At 55.4% G+C, this 12,912-nt stretch overlaps 1 protein-coding gene across 1 annotated transcript; it reads right to left on the minus strand.

The window, feature by feature from the left end:
- Positions 1-4,082: 4,082 nt before the first annotated feature.
- B0T26DRAFT_670574 (uncharacterized protein) lies at positions 4,083-10,246 on the minus strand (the record flags this gene model as incomplete). Its single annotated transcript, XM_060439193.1, has 3 exons — positions 4,083-4,199; positions 4,260-5,372; positions 5,429-10,246. 3 exons carry the CDS (start codon positions 10,244-10,246, stop codon positions 4,083-4,085), a joined length of 6,048 nt encoding a protein of 2,015 aa, XP_060303129.1.
- Between the last annotated feature and the right edge of the window lie 2,666 nt (positions 10,247-12,912).

Genomic DNA, 12,912 nt, shown 5'->3' on the forward strand with positions numbered 1-12,912 from the left:
CAGGCAGAGATGCGACGGGTGATCTGTCGGCCGAGAGCGAAAGAGTGCACACGAGACAGGATCGGCCCAGAGGCATCTGGCGAGCATGACGAGGTTGGATGCATATCGCAGTGCCGCCCCCTGGGATCTGCAAAAGGGAGGTGCATCAACCAAAAAAACAAAGGGAAAAATGGGGAATATACACAAGACATATTCACGCAATGCCGTCTGTCTTCAGTACTGTAGCGCACCATGGACAACTAGACATACCTACCTACCTAGTCTGGTTCTAGGCCACGCCACTTGACTCGCCGACCCCGAGCAATATTGGTTTCGCCTTGCTCGCGAGCCTAATTCATATACACACCCGACACACTATTTGGGCAACCGACTGGGTCTCTCGACTCTCGACTGGGTCTCTCGACAATCGCTTTCGGAAAGGTGTATTGTTATCAGTGTATGATGTGCGGTAGGTATGCTCACGCACGTACGTATGCGCTCTGCCATACACCCCCTATTACATCTGTTGTGGCCCGAACCGGGCTTGCCTATTATTCACTCCGCCTCTACACACACACTCATACACGCACGCACAATCACACGCACTCTCTCTCTCACTACACGTACACAAGCGCACACACCATTAAGATAACCAGATAATACGCGCACGCACACACGACATACTGACCGGAAGCGTTCCCCGGGATGGCTCATTGCGATGTGATCGACTTCTTTCGAAACCTGCCCTCGCCTCTTGGTACGGGGAATATTACTGACCTAACTGTTATCACACATACGCACTCTGTAAGCTTGCTTAGTTGAGCTTCGTCCGTAGACTGGCAAGCAACAGGCGCACACAGACAATTCGGACAAGCTTCGCCGCACCAATAGGTAAAGGGGCATACGAGGCATGTATGCGGCAGGATTGGCAACCTCCTGACCTTCCGAGATGGGCGAAAGCCAGTTAAGCAAGCGCACAGGGTTCCTGCTTGCATCTCAGCTAGACGCAAGAGTCGACAGAAAGAGAAGATTCAACAGTAGACCGACGCAGCTTACCTGCTTGCTTCGGACATGAAGGCCAATCTAGCTATCTACCTATCCATTTTCGAACCACCCACATAACTCCGGAGCCTGTCCCACTTCCCCCCTCATCATCCTATAGTCACCTTGCCATCGTCACACCCCCCGAGGCCCGAGGAGGGTTAGATGAGAAAGAACACGGAACATCGCGTTGCGAGTGCAATGCAGCTCCCGTAAAGCCCATTAGCGTGGCTTCGTCTCTTATGCCATAGAGAAGAGTAACGGAGCTGCGCTACGGGCTGACAAAGAACCGCCGACTCCTACATCGGCGGCATGGTAAGCGACATATGGATCACCCATTTGATATTGTCAGGTCCCTCGCGGGCAGGCACGGTCGTACAGCATATTCCGTCCTGTCTCTGGTGCTCCTGCAACCAAGTCCTCCAGTATGGCACTGACGGCCAGCCACCTGCCTTCCTTCCCCAGATCGTGCTTGCTGGACGGATGCGGACTACAATGGCTCGGTGGTCATTCGACAGAGCTACAGCAGTCGCCAAACAGCTAGGTATGCTCCTGAGCAAGTCTAGAGCGCGGCTGTTCCAAGATAGATGCCGATAACCCCCACTCCAAGCAAGCCTGTACGTCTGCCCAAGGCACCGCGGCATACGAGAAACAGGGCGGGGGGCTTGCACGTTCGTCTCATTCCAAGATCAGTCGGTACAACGAAGCCGGGCAGGTAGACGAGGTACGTGGTAGCTACCCGAGTGTCGCACTCCAATATAGCAAGCAAGTTACACTGTGTGTCTACACATGTCCCAACTTGGAAGCACGTGTTTGTTTTCGGGGGGGGGATAAACTTCTTTGGATTTGTACCCAATACATACCTGGATAGGGAGGGAGGTAAACTGGGGTAGGGGTTGACACTGCGGAACGCATGGATGGAGACAGACGATTGATACCTTTTCGTCTTTTGGGCGCCTATGCAGGCTATCTCCCTGGTTGGCCGGACGGCTGGCTGGCTTCCAGATAACCAACTAAGCGCTTTGCCCGAGTCTCGATAGCCCGCTGCCGCCGGCATCTACCCTGCAGAGAGAACAGCAGCCTGCCGCTCTTGTTGGGAATCTATTCCTCAGACGGATATCCAACCTTTGACTGCTAGCGGGACCGGAGAGAGCGGTAGCGGCAGTGACAGCGGCTACAGGGCACGGAAAGAAAGACCCAAGAATAAGAAGAAAAGAAACCAGGTTCAAGTTTCACGACCTTGTCGGTTGATTCTAGAAAAGCAGAGCCAAGCTCTTTGCCAAGTGCGGTTGTGATGCTACTGACAAAAGACGCAGGAAGTCACCCGGTAAGTCATCTGTTCTTTTATATATTCCACCCTTCGTCCAGTTCCAACTCTCTCTTTGAGACACTATAGCACGAAGACAAGAAGAAAGAAGAAGGAAAACCACGAGTGGTGACGCTCCAACCGCCACGCTTGAGTGTGTCCACCAAGGCGTCCTACCCATCTACGCTCTCTCCTTGAACACCCACGGCGTCTGCATTGCCCTCCCTCTTGTTGGACTCGTCGGTTACCTAGACCTCGGTGATCCAGCGAGACAAGTCGGGCACTTAGCTGGTTGTCTACTAGATGGGGTTCTGCCATATATCCACGATACGCTTCTTCTTTTTCTTCTTCTTCTTCTTCTTCTCTTTCTCTTCTTAATCTTCTCTTTCTCTTCTTTCTCTTCTTCTTCCTCTTCTTCTTCTTCTTCCTCTTCTTCTTCCTCTTCCTCTTCCTCTTCCTCTTCCTCTTCCTCTTCCTCTTCCTCTTCCTCTTCCTCTCCTTCCTCTTCCTCCTCGCTTTGATCTGTCATATCATATCGTATCACATCATATCACATCATGTTCTGTCTTCCCAAGTTATCACACGAATGACAGACCCGTAATATCCTTTGAAAGGTTTCGACGTACGTAATAGAGAGATAGGGATAAGACGAGGAAGAGGAAGAAGAAGCAAAGCAAGCCGTTAGAACAAGGAAAAAAACAAACCAGTAGATGTACACAAATATAATCTACCCGATTACCCCTCCTAGCCTGGAACTAGACTGTGCTGGACTGGACTGGACTGGACTCCGCCATTGCAAGCGGTAGATACACAAGGCATGTTTGCTTGCTTGCTTGTTTGCTTGTTAAGGATACCAACGTAAGCAGACTTGACGCGATTTAGACGGAGAGACCCAAGTGTACAGTCCTGCATGTTAAAAAAGAGAATAAAAGAAAAGAAAAGAGAAAGAAAACATGCCTAGATAGCCCTCGTTCCGTTGCATCGCTTACTTGCTTGCTTGCTTGCACGTGCAACTATAATTTAGAGAAAATAATACCTTTACGCTTTACGTAGGTACGTAGGTACGTATGTGTTATGTATGTACGTATTTAAAGTTAATCCCGCATCATCGCGTCGCTTCGTCCATCCGTCGGCAATGATCCATTTTCTCTTCAAAACAAAAAACCCAGATCCTTCTTGGCTTCGTCGCCGCCGCCGCCGCCTGTCAGCCGTGACCCATCGCTAACCGCCGTTACCGGGCCAGTACCAAAGCCTCTTCTCAAGAGTCTTGAGAGAGAAAGAATAATGTACAGTAGAAATCTGAATTCCCCCTCCCCTTGGTTTTTCTTCCCGCCCCGAAAAAGCAAAAATAAAAAGGCGAAAAGAAAGTGGGAATCACTAACCAATTCCTTCTCCTATCTCTTTCTCTTCCCCTGGGTAGTTCTCAATCGGCCAAGGTAGGTAGGTAGTCGGGTGGGTGCATGGCAGTTGACCACAGATGCACCACCGAAGAAAGAGAAAATAATAAAAGCAAAAGAAAAAATACCAAAACAAACAACGTCCAGATATATCATCTCGCTCAAAACGCCATGCTTTGTTTGTTTGTCCTACCGGTCCACATCGCCGTCAAGTATGTGTGTCCACATCTCATGAGTGCACATCAAGACATAAGAAAAGATGAGGCCTTACGCCATGCCGCGTCCGTTTTACATGTCAAAACACACAGACAGTCACAAAAGGAAAAAGAAGACGACCTAGGTGACAGAAACTAGATTGGTCAAGAATCGGCCAATTTGGCAAAATGTTTGGACCAGATCCAGCCGACGAGGTCGCGAGGATCGTCCTGGTTCTTGGCAAGCCACAGCTCGCCCTTTTCGGCAATGACATCGAAAATCTAGTTTACACCGTTAGCTAAATTCTCACATCAAGTCTTCAAACAGGGGAAAAAACATACCTCTCCGGCTTGATAGGTAAGATACGGGTAGCCGGCCTCGTGTTTCGTAGTCTCAATGTTGAACTCGAAGAGAGACGCAGCCAGCCACATGACCCTGTAACCGTGGTTGGCCGGGCCGCGCTCACGAGAAGATGCCCTAGACGACCGCCGGCTCTCATCGGGGCCGTCCGGAAGAGGCAGGGCTGAATGGAATAGACCGGACAGCCGTCTCGGTTCGGTACTCAGATAATTGGAGTTGTACGTCGAGTTTGAGTCACGCCGGTTAATGAACGAGCCCAGGGCTTGCGTCGCAGACTCGGTGCTTTGCCGAGGCATATTCGCCGATTCAAAACTCCGTCCGGTACTGGGCCGGGCTATCGTGCTTGTGGACGCACGGGCTGTAGACGAGGGGTCCGGCGCGACAGGTGAGCCAGAAGCTTTCTGCGTTTGACCTCCGTTGATGCCGGCATAGTAATCCCGGTAATACAATCCCGGGCTAGGGATCGTGCTGCTTGTGGGCGACAGGTTGAATTGACCACTATTGCGCTTCGCAAAATCCGGAGTCGGTAAGCTTGGCACATAGTCGCTGTTGACCGACATACCTCGCCCACGAGGAGGGACGAGATCGCTTGGCCGCGATTTGGTCCTTGATATGATGGACGACGAGTCGTCTGTCGTGGATTGCGAGCTTCTGCCCTTGAGCGCAGGGTTCAGTATTCCAATGGCCTTGGCTCTCTCCTCTTGCAGCCCAAACTCTCTCTGGAACGACGAGACAATCTCCGGAAGTTCGGGAACATGGGCGACATCCTGGAGGGGCGTTTTGACCTTCTCCTTCCATATGGAAAACCAAGTGGCCTGGATGCTGACGAACTTCCCGAGGCAGATATTGCCGATTTTGGCAGTGAGTTCGGACAGCTTAGGCAGCTCCTTCTTCAGCGTGACGTTGAGAGCTTCGTACTGCTCCACCAGCTCGCCGAGCTGCTTGTCCACCTTCTTGCCGTTCGCCTTGAGCTGTACGGACTTTTCGTAATCGAGACGCCGCTTTGCTCTCTTCTTCATCGCTAGGGTGGGGTTGCCGTAACACTTTATCACTTGCTCGAAGGGCTCAATAACGTGCTTCCGAACATCCGAGAGCTAGAACCGAGTTAGAAAAGACAGAGACACGAGCACCAAAGGTGATAAAAACCTACATGCTTCTCTAGGGCGATCTTTTCAATGTCCCTCATGGAGACGTTGAACTGAACCCATTTGCTTTCGATGTGCGCGTGTTCTCGGGATGGCTGCAAGCGCATAACAAGCTCCATCGACGAGAGGTACTTCAGAAAGTCCTGGACATACGTCGCCACGTTTCTCGTGTAGAACTCAACGTCTCTCAGCACGACTTGGAGGCGCAGATAGTCATCCCCAAACTTCTCATGAAGCTTGAGATATTCCTCATCCTCGGGTGGCCTGTTGTTGCTATTGGATGCCTGGAGTTTGTCAACGCGCTTGCCAAACGCTCTGGCCAGCCCGGCCCTGACATCGGACTCCTTGCGCTTCCGGTTGCCAACGATCTGTCCGACGAGCTCGAAATTCTTCTTCGTCTTGTTGATCTCATCGATGGCGTTGATCACGGCCGTCTTGGCACTTGCGAGTGCCTCTCGATCGGGGTGATCTTCCGGAGTGTACTTGAGAAGATGAGCGATGATGTCTGGATACTTAGTAATGCGCTGCATGGGCTTAATCAGGAGCGAATCCAGGTTCCAGGCAGACGTCAACTCCTTTGCCATTTCATTGCACTCATTGAGCCATATCATGACGGTGCTGTCGTCCTGGATCTGGATAAGGCGCTTGGTAGAGGCATCGCTGGAGCGCAGGTACACCTCATGGACAACCTTGAGCTGGTCAATGTTCTTCAAGAACAGCGGGCCGATCGATGTAAGGCGGTCCTTTTCGTTGTCGAGTTCCGGCTTGTTTGACGTGCCGCCGGAATTAGTCGAGACCAACGTTACTGAGTCGGAATCCTTGGACGAGTCTTGTGAGAAGAGCGGCGACCTCCTCCCTTTGGGCGTATAAACGCTCGACGCCCCCTCTTTGAGCTGGGCCAGGAACGTCCCGTGGAAGCCGATGACCTCGTCCGTGTTCCTAAAGATCAGCTTGATAGCCTTGCTATCGAGCTTCGGACACGCCTCGGCCGTCCCCTTGTAGAGCTCCTCGACGACGCTCATGTCTCTGACGAACAGGTCTTCGGTGTCGATGAGCTCGCGAATGACTAGTAGGCGTTGCCGAAGACGCTTCTGCTCTTCAGCCCAGGGGCCTTGAGCCTCGGCGGGCGGGGTCTTGGAGTCGCTCTGGACAGCACTGGACGAGTCTGGGGACTCGATAGACAGCTGGCCAATCGACCGGGGTGTGGGGATAGGCTGGGTCAAGTCCTCCCTCTCGTCGTGACTGTGTAGATAGCTGTTCGGCCGAGTTCCGACAACGTACGCGCTGCCGTCGAGCTGGTACTCGTCGCCGGGCGGACGGGGAGGCGCATGGTCTGGCAGCGCCGGTATCCTCTTGGACAAGGGCGAATAGGGAACCGAAAAGCCGTCGCCAGTGTCGAGCTCTGGGAGGTGGATTTGCGCAGCTGGCTCACCCGCCAGCATAGGCGGGGACGGCACGCTGGGGTTGTCCAGCGGTGACAGCTCTGGGCTTTGGGAGAGGCCGCCTAGGTCCAGGCGCAGATCGTGAGCGCTCAGATTGACGGGCGATGCACTGAGTTTGGTCGAGTTCCTCGCTTCGCGCTGGGGTGTGGGATCGTGCGCCAGATTGCCGGAACTTGCCGCGCCGAGATCAGGATCGTCGCTCCCGAAGGAAAAGTCGGTCCAGGCAGACTGCTGGCTCAGTCGGTTGCCATGCGAGAGCAGTCCGGGCACGGTCAGGCTATGTGACGTGTCGAGCGTCTTCTGGTAATCAGCTGACGATGGCTGAGCGTCATAAGAGACGTCAGGGTCGGACGAGGTGAAGGTGGAGTCGCGGTCGCGGTCGCGCAGGGAAGCGATGTTCTCGTGTAGGCGCACGGGGATATAGAAATCCTCCAGGCGGTCGAGCCCCTCGACTTCGGCTCGAGGCTCGTCGGATTGCGCCTTTCCCACGGGCGCATCGCCAGAGGCAACAATCTCCATGGTCTCGGCGGCTAGCGACTTATTTGCCTGATGCAGGTCGGCAGCCGACATGGTGCTACGAGAGCCATTCCTGTACGACGGCGTGAAATCAATCCCAGGGCCCAAAATGGTGACCATTGTTTCGTAGTTTGGAGATGAAAATGAGTAGGGTTGCGGCTCATACTCGTCTTGCGACAGATTTGGCGGGGCGGGTTCTGGATCGAAATCGCTGCGGGTCGGCGTGAGCTGCGGCGATTGCTGCGGTGACGGCTTGACCGACGACGTGTCGAGAGAAATTTTGATTGACACATTCCCGTCGTCGATGTCCTCGCCGTCGACAATCTCCTCGTCGATAATCTGGTCCTCGGCGTCCTCGTCCGCAAATGGATAGTGATACGACGCCTTCTTGTGCGGGACCGGAGGACGTGGCCGCCTAAGAGGCAGAGGCTCTACATCGGTCCTACCTTGCATGTGCCCAATTATCAAACCTCCCAAGTCACGATCTATCGCGGCCGTGTTTGGTTCCGTCGGTGACTCGGCTTGTTCGTCTATATCAAACTCGGTAGTGGCCGTAGCGTTGGAAATGGCAGACTGTGGCACGCCCTCCTCGTCTTCTACCTGCGGAGGTCCGGTGGTCGGGAAGCTCCCAGGCATCCCTAGCTCGAGCGACTCAAAATGGCGCCCGGTCTCTTTAGCTGCGTGCTGGAGTTGAGACAAGTCTGTCATAATCTTCAGCGGCACCTCAACCGACGCCCGCTCTCGTTCTTTCTGAGCCAACGTTTGCGATAACCTGTCGCTGTCGACTGCTGGAGATAGTGTAGGCGTTGTCGCAGCAGCCGCTTCCGTTGCAGCCAGCGCAGCAGCCTCTGCCTCCACCTTTGCCCGGGCCACGGCTTCCAGCTCCTTCTTTCTCTTCTCTGCAGCCGTCCTCCTCGCCTCCTTGGCCTGGTTTTCTTTTACCGACTTGCTGTATGCCAGCTTTATCGTCTCTCGTCGCTGCGCAAAGTCGATCGGGCCTACCGAAACTTTGCGCCTCCGCGGGGCGGCATCATCGGGCCTCGACGGCGCGCCGCGGTGGGCTGCTTTATTAGATGACGGCGCGCCCTCTACAGTTTTCATTCTGGAGGCTGTGGTAGTGGCCGTGGCGACCGACTGCCGAGGCCTGGAGCTTCGTAGGGTGGGCGACAGCTTCGGGACAGGGATAGACACAAATGCATTGAGCCGACTGCTGCTTGGGGTTGATATGTTTGATGGGGGAGGTTTTCGGCTCGACCCAGGAGCTTGAGAGAGCGTCTTCGCTTGGGATGTAGGGGTATGAGAACGGTTGGTGGGCGTCTTCGCCCGTGCGGTCGTCGTACCGCGCTGCCTAGAGGTTCTTCCACTTGCGCCCGTGTACCTCAAGGTAGCTGGCGAGTTTGAACGCGTCGACCCAGGACTTCCGCGGCCCGAAGGATCGCTCAGCTTTTTGACTAGTATCGGAAGACGCGAAGATGGCGAGATTGGCGAGGTTGGAGAGGTTAGGGAGGCCGGTGATTTCGGCGAGTTGGGCGAAAGCGGTAAAATATTGATGATATGTCTCGTCGTGCCACGCTCAGAACGGCCGAGATCTGGCTTTGACGACCCTACCAAGTCGCTGCGGGCGCGCGAGTGGTTCTTGACCGTCGTCCTGGACTCCTGTTGACCCGAGTCCTGCTGCCCGGAAGCTGCACTACGGTACCAGTCGGTCGGGGATGGAGGTTCCACGTCGGGATCCGAAAAGCTCCTCTGGTGAGGCCTCGCAGAGGTGTGCAGGCTGGATTCCGAGGTCCGTCGAGGCCGTACAACGTCGATGCCAAACCCAGCGGTGACCGAGTCGCTCTCGTCTGGAAGTATCTCGCCAAAGAGGAGGCCGTTGGAGCGCGACTGCGCGAGCGACGAAGTCAGCATTTCCGAGTACATGCCTTGGGGAACCTGGCTTGTTGATTTCAAAGGCTGGGCATCGGTAGGATTCGCAGTGCGGGGCTTGGTGATCCTGCTAGCAAAAGATTGCGTATTCGCCGAGAGCTGATCTTCGGCGGTAAACCTAGATCGTTGTGTTCCACGCGAGCCGGATCCCCTGGCCGTGTCGTTGCCCGCGCTTTGCGTTGTGTTCGACCTCAGCGAGGCATACGACGTGGGCGATGTCGCGCTTCCAGGAACCGACGACCGCGCGTTGGCGGCGGCGGGAGTCGCGTCTCGGGATGATGTTCTTGGGACGGCCTTTCGACCTAGCGAGGTAGACTGCGACGCCGGCAGATCGAACTTCTTCTTGAGGTCCTTGACACTCGGTGGTATGACGCCAGGGGCGGGGCCATAGCCATTAGCAGGGGCGGGCGACGGCCTTGGCGTAGTGCTTGCGGGGCGGTCGTCGACGGGGTTGGAGGCAGAGCGAAAGCCGGGGCGGATGCCGATGCGGGTGGCCGAGGGGACTGGAGGGTGCTTCGGGGTGGTTCCATTGCCGTTTGACCGCAACGAGGGCGGCTTTCGGACGGTTGCTGGGCCGGGGGCCATGAGGTCCTTCAGGGGCGGGCTGGCATTCGCCGACTGCACGCCTCGGTAGCTGCGGTAGAAGTCGTCGGGATCTAGGGAGTCGGCGAGGGCATCGTCGTCGGGCAGCGGCGAGAGTGAATTGGCGGCGAAGGCCTGCAGATTGGCGGTGGCATACGAGGCGATGGGGATCTGGCTCGGGCGGGAGTGCGCGTCGAATGCCGAGGGCGGGGCGACGGCGTAGTGGTTGTCGGTGTCGTCGTCGTGGTAGTGGCTATGGGGGTGGTGGAGATGGTGGAATTGGGCGTGGTGGTTATGGTGGTCGTAGAAGGGGCCAGGGCGCGAGAGGGCCTCGTCGCCGATATTGCCTTGGTCCATGGCGAGGCGACCATAACTCGGCTTCCGTATGCTGGTGCTGTTGCTGGCGCTGTTGCTGCTGCCGGTACCGCCCTCCAGCTTTCGCTCTCGCTTTCGTCCGACACAGCCGCCGCCTGCAATCGTCTCGGCTGCTGCTGGGAAGGTCCAGTGCAGTGCTGCTGGCCGGCTCAAAGCACCGGGCTCACGCTCACGTCCTGGCGGGCTGCTGAAAGTTCTGCACGCTCTCCAGACGGACGGCTCGCGAGCGACAGGATTTGCGGGATTCAGAGACCATCTAGAGATCTATGCGGGCGAGCTGGGGGCATGTCGGGGCTTGGGGACGTTGATGTGCTGGCAAGCAGCCGGATTGGTGGTCTAGAGAAGCCGCGCTTGACTGAGGCGGGCCTTCCCTGCTCCCCTTCCAATGCCAGAAACACACCCACCACCACCACCTCCTCCAGCACCACCGCCCAGAAAAATCACCCCAGCACCCCCCAGTCAGAACGAGCCGGGCCTGCAGCCAGGAGACCCACCCAAAACCGTAAAATAAGCACCGAACCTTGTCAATGGTCAATCAGGGACTTGGGTAGTTCGGGTACGGATACGGATCGCCGTTCAAACGCTCGGATGCCAGGAGCGTTAACAACTGAAGTTAGCAAGACGGCGAGGCCAGGCCCGGCCTTGCCTTGCGATGGATGCGCGGGCTAACTTGTGTTCTACTTGTGCTAGGTGACAACTGGCGAAACGGGCACCAAGCGTCGGTTTCGTTTGCTAATGGGGGGCTACAAGATTTCGCCTTTAATTGGCTGGTCGGACTAGCTATCCCAACGACAGCAACGTCCCGACCTCGCCTTGCACACGAACGGGATCTGTAGGTAGTGCTTGCCGAGCCAAGTACGGATAGCGAAGGAGCCAAAGGTCAGAAAGGAAATTTACGATGCAAGTCCGATGCTTCAGGGGCTCTAGTACGAAATACTACCTTGCATACACTACCTACTCCGTACTTGTATCTAATATCACTCGATCCGATATCCAGAGTGGGATCGCAGTTGCCTCTTTGGGTTCTGCTGTTTTTCTACTTGAGCCTAGTCTGTCCGGGTCTGTTGCTGTCGCTCCAGCGAGGCCGGATGAATTACATGGCAATATAATATCCGTAAAGCGGACGAGGTTTTTCCACGTCCTGTTCTTTTGGCCCAGTTGTACTGCGAGCGAGCGATTTGGTGCCCGGAGCCTTGGGTCTCGAACCTCTGCTACGGGGCTGCTAAAGTCGCGACAATTGGATGATAAATGGGCAAGGCAGAGAGAGCAAGCCTAGGCCTGGGCAGAAAAGGAAACCCAGTCAGGGTTAATAATACTGTGAAAACGAGAAGGGGTGGGGGCAGCAGAAGCACACCTCCGGGCGTGTGCCTGCCCAGTGCTGTCGTGGAAGGAGTGGATGAGAGCAGACGGCTTGGACGAGGGAAAGAGTCAGAAGGATGCGCCCGACGAGAAGGCTAAGCCGTGTCTGTCGACACTCACGAAGCGCAGCCGCCCTCTGGTTCTGGCAGCTTCCCAGCTTCTGGTCAGCAGGCTCTCGTGTTCAGGGCTCCAAAACCTGAGGGCTTCAGGATGGGCAATTCTTTTCGTTGAAACATTTCCCCTCGTCCATCCAAGGCAAATCGAGGGGTTTGTGGCGTTCAGGTGGGCTGCCCAATGACGCAGGGTCGTCCAGGGGCTTTTTTTTTTTTTTTTTTTTTTCGCTCGCCGACCCGCGGCGTTGAAGCCGCGCCTTCTTGGGGCATTGGGGACATTGGATGCCGCAATCCGCCCAATCCTGCGCCGCCGCGGTCCGTCCAACCTGTCAGACCGCCCCGCTAGCTACCTTCCATGCCCCAGGTAGTTAGGGTATTTTGGATTATCCATGGCGTATCAGGATACCTAACGACGGGACTGGACACCCGTCGAGCTCTGGATTTTGGAGGAAACGCGGAGGCCGAGCCTTTACCCGTCCGTCCAAGCCTTTATTACCTACAGTTACGCAGTACGTCGGGTGTGTATTCAATAGTTAAGGTAGCTGGATGACCGCCAAGCTTTGACTTTGAAAAGGGTGTCTCGCTAAAGTCGTGACAACGGACTTTGGGCCAGATCGGGCATTGCATTGACCTGGGAAGCATGTCAATATCGCGCTCATTATTCGCAAACCTGGGAAATGCATCCGCCAAGGTTTACATTACACGGACAGAATACTGGCTGGGAAGACACTAGCTGCTATGATAATTTAGCAGAGGCCGGCTGAGTATCAGCGTCAACTCGTCGGGTCCGTTGCACTTCAGGGTGGTGGTGGGATGGAGAGAAGCTCGCATCTAAAAAAGTAACGAGGCGGGGCAGTTCGGAGTCGCTCCCTCACAAGCTAGCCAGTGCACTCACAAGCCAGCCAGCAGCCAGTGCCACGGAGCTGCCTCCAGCAGTTAATGCCACGAGTGTTTGACAGGGGGTTTTCGGAACAAGCCCCGCAAGGCCAATCAACCAGCGCACTTGACTCCAATCGAGTGTTTGCCCAACTCAATGCCTCCCCCACCATCCTGCGAAGGAGTGCTGCCCAAGGCAGCAAATAACGGAATAGAAAAAGTTCAACTCAACAAGAGGTGGGAAAATTCACAAATGCTTACTACTATTCGTAAAGAGAGCGGACAGGATTGGGCAATCGG

This window comes from Lasiosphaeria miniovina (assembly GCF_030549165.1).
Source record: "Lasiosphaeria miniovina strain SMH2392-1A chromosome Unknown B0T26scaffold_1, whole genome shotgun sequence".
Taxonomy (NCBI): Eukaryota; Fungi; Ascomycota; class Sordariomycetes; order Sordariales; family Lasiosphaeriaceae; genus Lasiosphaeria; species Lasiosphaeria miniovina.